General features: G+C 36.2%; 1 protein-coding gene across 1 annotated transcript in view; it reads left to right on the top strand.

The window, feature by feature from the left end:
- The window catches only part of SKIV2L2 (superkiller viralicidic activity 2-like 2 (S. cerevisiae)), a 120128-nt gene that overhangs the window by 103097 nt on the left and 9496 nt on the right, over positions 1–7535 (top strand). Inside the window, exons 25-27 of the mRNA XM_006889591.1 lie at positions 1074–1179; positions 4876–4932; positions 5929–6091. Of these exons, the coding sequence (XP_006889653.1) occupies positions 1074–1179; positions 4876–4932; positions 5929–6091 (326 nt within the window). The remainder of the gene's footprint in view (positions 1–1073; positions 1180–4875; positions 4933–5928; positions 6092–7535) is intronic.

The following is a 7535-nucleotide window of genomic DNA, read 5'->3' as shown; positions in this document are numbered from 1 at the left end:
CTTGCTCAAATGTTATTTCATTAAATTCTTCTGTATCTGCCAATTCCTTTCGATATAGTGACTCAGTATATTCCTTCCATCTTCTTTTAATACTTCCTGGATCATTTAATATTCTGCCTAAGCATCCTTGATTATAGCAACTCTAAGTTTGAATTTGTTCTTCAGTTTCTTGAGCTTAAGAAATGCTGAGCAAGTTTGGCCCTTTTGATTTTCCGACTCTAGCTCCTTGCACATTTCATTGTAATATTTTGCTTTGTCATACCATGCTGCCTTTTGGAATCTTCTGTTCACCTCTTTAGTATCTTGAATTCTTCCTTGTCCTTTGGCTTCTCTGTGCTCCAGTGCAATCTTCAGAGTTTCTTCTGACATCCATTTTGGTTTTTTCTTCCTCTTCTGTCTTTGTAATGACCGTTTGCACTCTTCCTGGATGATACCTTTGACATCCACAACTCATCTGGTCATTACTCATTAGTGTTCAAGGCCTCAAATCTGTTCCTGAGATGATTCTTAAATTCAGGTGGGATGAAATCAAAGTCATATTTTGGCTTCTGTGGGTTGAAATGCTTATTTTGTTTATCGATTGTTGATAGGTAACCTGCTGGTCTCTTAGATAACTTACTTCCCCCTATATCCCCCCTTTTTTATTTCAATGTTGTTGTTGTTAAGTGCCGTTGAGTCCTAGGCGACTCATAGCAACCCTATGAACGACAGTCCTCAACACTTGTGTGACTTTCATCCTTTCTCCAAGTTCATAGGGTTTCTGGAGGCAAGCTATTTACGGAAGCGGATGCCACTCCTGCTTCCAAGCTTGTTTTAATCAGGGAGCATCACCAAACACTGTCCACTGTGGGTAACCATTTACCGCATTTGACACATCAGTGTCACAGTGTTCAGCTTCACAGCTACCACAAGTTAACCTCTGTACAGCAAGTGGGCACACCAGGGCTATACGACCTACAAGAATGTTTGAAAAAAAAAAATACATTTTTTTCAATGCATTTTACTAAAATTGCATTATGTGTGTTTTCACATTTTAACTTTCAAGCTTTATTCTCTTTTCTGTGGCTTTTTAGTGCAGATGAGCTACTTCTCACCGAGATGATGTTTAACGGCCTTTTCAATGACCTGTCTGCAGAACAAGCAACAGCATTACTGAGCTGCTTTGTGTTTCAGGAGAATGTGAGTTAATACTTTATATGCATCTTATGTGTGTAGTTGGACATCATGGAAGTCAGTAATATTTTCAGTGTTGATAATTTTTAAAGCTGATCACATATTTTATTGAAAGAATGACTAGTAAACTGAAAGTACACAGTTTGAAAAGAATGCATTATTGTTAAAGAGCTGAGATTAAAAATTAAATATTGTTTAGCTTTACCTACAAGAGGGCCTTTTAGTGAGAGGAGCTATCCAGAAGAATGTATCCCTTTTTTACGATGTATCTGGAAGCCTAGCTAGATCTCTCTTTTAATGGGGAGTTAGCATCTTTGTACAAGATCCTGCTCTTTAAATTAAGGAAAACCAGAGCTGGCAGGAGAATATAACTCAATAATTGCTGTTCTAGTCTGTAAAGAGTTGCACTGCTAACTCAAAAGCTGCACCTCTCCAGTTCAAATCTACCAGTAGCTTCACAGGAAAAAAAGGGCAGTCTCTTCCCATGTAGTTTATAGACTTGGAAATTTAATGGAAGTCAGCTATGAGTCAGTCCGACTCAATTGCAAGAAGATATTTGCTCTCCTTTAAATTCAGAGAATAAAGTTAGGTTTATGTAAGTGGAATAAGTTTGCAAATAAAAATATGGAAAACAAATTTTGAAATAAGCAGTGTTGTTTATAAAGAAGAAGGTCATGTGTTGCCATTAATTAGCACTTAGAACTCAAAGTTGGAAGAAAGCTCATAGATCTAATGCTCCTGAAACATGGGGAGTAAATCTCCCTGACTCTTATTTTCAAGGCTGGGACTGGACTCTGGAAAAAAGATTCTTAACATCAACATCAAAAAGTCATCTTAACTTTTAAAAGGAAAAGAAATAATCTACGTATGGATATTGGGAATTCATGGAAATTCTCGGATAGAGAACCATGTTATACAGTCAGAAACAGGTTTTTGTTTTTTTTTTAAATTATTAAATTTTATTAGTTTTAATGAACATTTACAGGGATTTTGGGTTTTCATTCCTTCATTGCTGCACCATTCTCTCTACCCTCCTCCCCAGTTTGTTCTTCTTCCCCTGCCATCCAAATGTCTGTTTTAATTGTCCAATTGCCACAGTGCTTGTCAAAGAGAAAACTTTCACATTTAATTGTGAGTAACATCAATTGAAAATTAAGAGCAAAAAAATAAATGTGTATCATAAGAGAAAGACATGAAACAGTACTTATTTTAATGCTACCTTTTTTCTGATGTTTGAGAATAACTTGACCTGGTGCATCTAGTCCTTCTAGACACTAAAATCTTGCTTAGTCAAGGCTTATAGTAATAGCCAATACATTATACTCTCATTGCTGCAACAGAACTTTTCATATAAAAAGTTAGTTTACTTTAACACCAGGAAAATAAAAGGCTAGATTTGGTTTATAAAAGTTAGTATGAGTTGTTTTTTATCAAGTTATTTTTAAAATGGACTATATTATTCATTGTGGGTGAAATAAATAATAATAAAAGCAACAGCAAAAACCAGTTGCTGTTGCAATAATTTAGAAATACTAAATTTTCAAAGAACTTCGTTGCTACAGTGGTTATGCCTTTGATGGACAGTTTAACCCACAGCTGCTAAATGGGAGAAAGATGTAACATTCTGCCCCCATGAGAAATTCTGGCCTTAGAGACTCTAGGGCTGTGGTAGTGCATCAGACCACTGTTGTAAAAACAGGATAACCAGCAAGATATTTATAAGTGTTCAAAAGAGAAAGGAGAAGAGGGTCTGAAGGAGGGAAATCTCTAGAATAGTGGAGATTAGTGAGAGGACCGCTACTTTAAATAAGTGATTAGAGAGGACTGTACTGATAGAATGAAATTTGAATTGAGACCTGAAAGTAAGATGAGGGAACAGACATTAAATGCCTGGTGAATGAGCACTAGAAAAAGCATACTGACTTTGACTAATACTAGTGCCTTCTGGTACAGAGCTACTCTTTCATCATTCTTCGTAGTTTTTTATTTGAGCAAAAATAATATAGCACTTCCTTCATTATTAAGTCCAGATATATAAGTAATACTGATAAAACCAAATTTTATATAACTACAAATGCTATAAAATAAGTGCAATTCCATTGTAACTAACGTATCATTATTTTAAAAATGGACCTGTTACTAACATTGCTAATGTCATACAAACATATTTGCCCCTCTGGTTCTAATTTTACTTTTGTTTTGCAACTGCTCTTTGTCAGCAGTTTTTCACAAATACCTTATTTTAAAAATCTTTTTTTTAAGTTCATTTTAATGAAAGTTTACAGAGACTTTTAATTTTCATTAACTCATTATTGCACTTTTCTTCCTGCCCACTCCTACACCTCATTCACTTTTTCTTTGAAAAGTAAAAGAAAATTACTTTCATTGTTATAGAGTCCCCCCCCCAAAAGTCTACTCTATAATGCAGCCTTCATTCTGGACTCTTGTCATGACAATAATACTTAATCATTTATCTCTTTTATACTGTTCTCTCCCTCATCTGTTTCAATGCAGTATACATAATTTATCCCATCTTTCTCAGTCTCCCTCCAACACCAATGCAAGTCCCGTTTTACAACATTGGCACTATGCAGCATTTGTCCTTTTGGACTGAAACATTTCACTCAGCATAATGTCCTCCAGGGTCACCCATTTTGTATATTTCATAAGTTCCTTGTTTTTCAATGCAGCATAGTATTCCATTGTATGAATATACCATCGCTTCTCTATCCATTGGTTTGTTGATGGGCACTTAGGTGGTTTCCGACCCTTTGCTATTGTAAACAAAGCCGCGATAAACATGGGTGTGCATATATCTGCTTGGGTGGCGGTTATGGTTTCTTTGGGGTATATTCCCAGTAGTGGAATTGCTGGGTCAAATGGTATTTCTGTTTGCAACTTTTTGAGAAAGTGCCATACTGCCTTCCTTAGTGGTTGCACCATTTCACACTCCCAGTGTGAATAAGGCTTCCAGTTTCTCCACAACCTCACCAGCATTTGTTGTTTGCTGTTCTGTTAAATTTTGCTAGTCTTACTTGGTGTGAGATGATACCTCTTAGTTGTTTTGCACAAATACCTTTTATTCTCATCTCAAGTCTTTGGTTTTATTATTTGACTTTTAATAGATTTAGAAATTAGTGCATAGAAAATTCAAGTAACTTGTCCAAGTTCATTTGGCTTGATCAACTTGAAACTTTCATTCTTTAATTGTGACATTGACAAACTTCACGAGTATGAAGCAGTATTAAGAATACTGAATCTCAAAACTATTAACTGTCTTCATTAAAGGCTTGGAACATCTGGATTAAATAAAATTTGGAACTTTTAATTTTATTTTGCTCCAAATTGTCATTTTCCCAGATGAATTGCCCAGAGGCTGAAGTTTTAAAATCAAACTACGATAAGAGTTTATGATAATGTTGATCTAACTATGTAGCTATGCATGTTTATAATTTTTGCTCTCTCTTACTTCCATTTATGGTCACAGAAAATAGCTAGTAGAGCCCTTTGCAGTTATCTGTATTTTTCTCTGAAATATAATTTAAAATCCTCATATTTTAAATGAGAGGGATGTATAATTTGTATCTATAAGGTAAATGTTGATTATAAATGTTAATGACAAAAGTCTAATAATATGATATCAGTGATAGTATGGAACCATTTTTATTGCTTTTTTTTTACTTCTTTTCCTTTATTTTCCAGTCTAGTGAGATGCCTAAGTTAACAGAGCAATTAGCGGGACCACTTCGCCAAATGCAGGTAAGATTTTATGATTCGTGGTTTTATTTTACTGTTTAAAATAAATCCACACCATTGTAATAAATGATGGTATACAGTTGCTCTAAGTGCAGATTTGGTGCCTGCATTGTTCTTCTCTTCAGTCTAAAGAATGCCATCTTAGGCCAAGATTGTATTAGCTTACATTTTTGTCTACATTCTGTAACAAAGGTTTAGAATACTTTTTTCTAAGATACTTTCCCTGGGTACTCCTTAAAGCCACACATTTTCTTTTTTTATTATTTAGTTTTAGTAGAAAGATTGTCTTCTTCAGTGATACATAGACAAGGAAAGAGACGCTAAGAGAATACACGACAGGAACAAAAGTGAACCATAAAAACAGCCTTCTGAGGAGAATATTTTAACATTCCCGGACATTACGTCTATTCAAATGATAGAATTAAGGACATTTTCCTAAGTCTAGAAGTTTTAATCTTCTAAATTACCAAGAAAAAAATTTAAATCTGCTAGGTGTTAGTGCTTCTCCAAATTTGTTTTGCACTGCCTTGGTGACACAATAATTAAACATTCAACTTTTAAACAAAAGTTTAGTGATGATACCCCACCCAGGACCTCCATGGAGTATAGATCCTGCAGTTTACTTTTGTGAAGATCAGAGTCGAGAATAAGGGGCCGTGAGCACAGTGAACTCACCAGCACCCACAAGAATCCCATTTAGGTATTGTTACTGAAATCAATTAATTTGCTATTGCTGTGGAGTAATGTTAGTGAGGAGTTCAGTGAGTATACACTTAGGTGAAACCATGCTCCTGATAGATTTTTCTTACTTAACCACTTTGGTATAATGGGAAAACTTGGCTGCTGGACCACTTAGCAGTAGAACAGAAACATTACAAGAATGTCACCTTAGAAGGAAAGTTGGTCCTGTGAAACGATACTGACTTTGAAAACCTAGAGGAAAAAAGTTATAAGTGGATCATAGATAAGAAATTTTAAATGTACCTTTTATCTTTATAGGAGTGTGCTAAAAGGATTGCAAAAGTTTCAGCTGAGGCAAAATTAGAAATCGATGAGGAAACTTACCTAAGCTCATTCAAACCTCACCTAATGGATGTAGTATATACCTGGGCTACTGGAGCTACATTTGCCCACATTTGCAAAATGACTGATGTCTTTGAAGGTATGGTTCCATTATATAAACATACTTTTTGCCTGATAATAGACATGTATTTACAATGACTTTTTTTTTAACCAAGTAGGAGTTTCATTTAGAGACAAAGACGGTAAGACATACTTTGGGCATGTTATCAAAAATGACAGGTTCTTGGAGAAAGACATTATGGCTCAGATTACGTACATTAGAGATGGTGAGGATGGTGCCAGATAGAACAGGATTCAGACCTGTTGTTTATAGTGTCATAGTTGGAGTCTGCTCAGTGGCCTCTAGCAACATCATACACATTTATAAAGCCAGACAATGAAGACAGAAGAATAAAGAAAAAGATGGGGGATGTGCTGGCCTAGAGGGTAAGGAATTGCGCAGCCAGTTTGAATCTACCAGCTGTTCTGTGAGAGAAAGATGGGCACTCTCACATGTGCTTTACAGCTCTAAAACCTGCCAGAGGGTCAGCTATGAATCAGTTCCAACTTGATGGCACATAATAACCACAAAGAAAAATGGATTCATTTGTGTTACAACATTAGTGAAGAATATCACCTGTATCTTGTTGGTGATTACTAGAAGAATGAACAGATCTTTCTGGGAAGAAGTGTAGCCAGAGCTCTCCTTACAAACCAGAGGTGCTTCATATGGATGAGTGACCAGCAAGGGCAGGTCCTGCAGGAGGCCATGATTCTTGGCACAGAACTGTCAGCACAAAATAGACACACAGCCAGTGAGGCGGGTTGACATTTTGGCTGCACCAGTGGGCTCAAATATAGCCGTTAGGATGAGCAGGACGTGGCAGTGTTGGTTCTGTGGTGCATAGGGTACTGTATTTCAGAATCAGCTTGACGATACCAGCAACTGATAGGATCTCCACTTCTGTTCATAGTGAGACTGAAACTCAGAAAGGGAAATAATTTGGTAAAGATAATATATAGTCATGTCATCTGTTTAACCAAGGTTTAAAACTGCTTTCTCTGACTTTAAGCCGTTTAGCAGTGGTGTTTAGAGGAGGCTGTGTGTAACCATTATTCTTGAATTTTGGACCACCCTTTTTTTTTTACCACCTTTTTTGTTGTTCCTCATAATGTTTTATAACAAAGAGTGACACTGCCCAGTTTTGTGCCATCCTTACTGTACTGTGTTTATTTTAAGCCCATTTTTGGAATCACTACATCAATCCCTCTCATTGTTGGTCTTCCAGTCCTTCATGGACTCTCTGATTTTGCAAGCATCATGACCTTTCCTGGGGACTGTCTCCTGACAACATGGCCAGAGTATGTGAGATGACATTTTACCATCCTCACCTCTAAGGAGCACCTTGGCTGTGTGTCTAAGACAGATTAGTTCATTCTTTTGACATCCATGGTATAATCAATACTCTTCCCCAGTGCCACAGTTAAAAGGCATCACTTATTTGGTCTTCCTTATTCGTTATATGACTTTTCAAATTAATATG

This window comes from Elephantulus edwardii, unplaced genomic scaffold, assembly GCF_000299155.1.
Source record: "Elephantulus edwardii isolate Elephantulus edwardi_28Jun2011 unplaced genomic scaffold, EleEdw1.0 scaffold00079, whole genome shotgun sequence".
Lineage (NCBI taxonomy): Eukaryota > Metazoa > Chordata > Mammalia > Macroscelidea > Macroscelididae > Elephantulus > Elephantulus edwardii.
The sequence above is the reverse complement of the archived record's forward strand: the minus strand, read 5'-3'. Positions and strand labels throughout refer to the sequence as shown.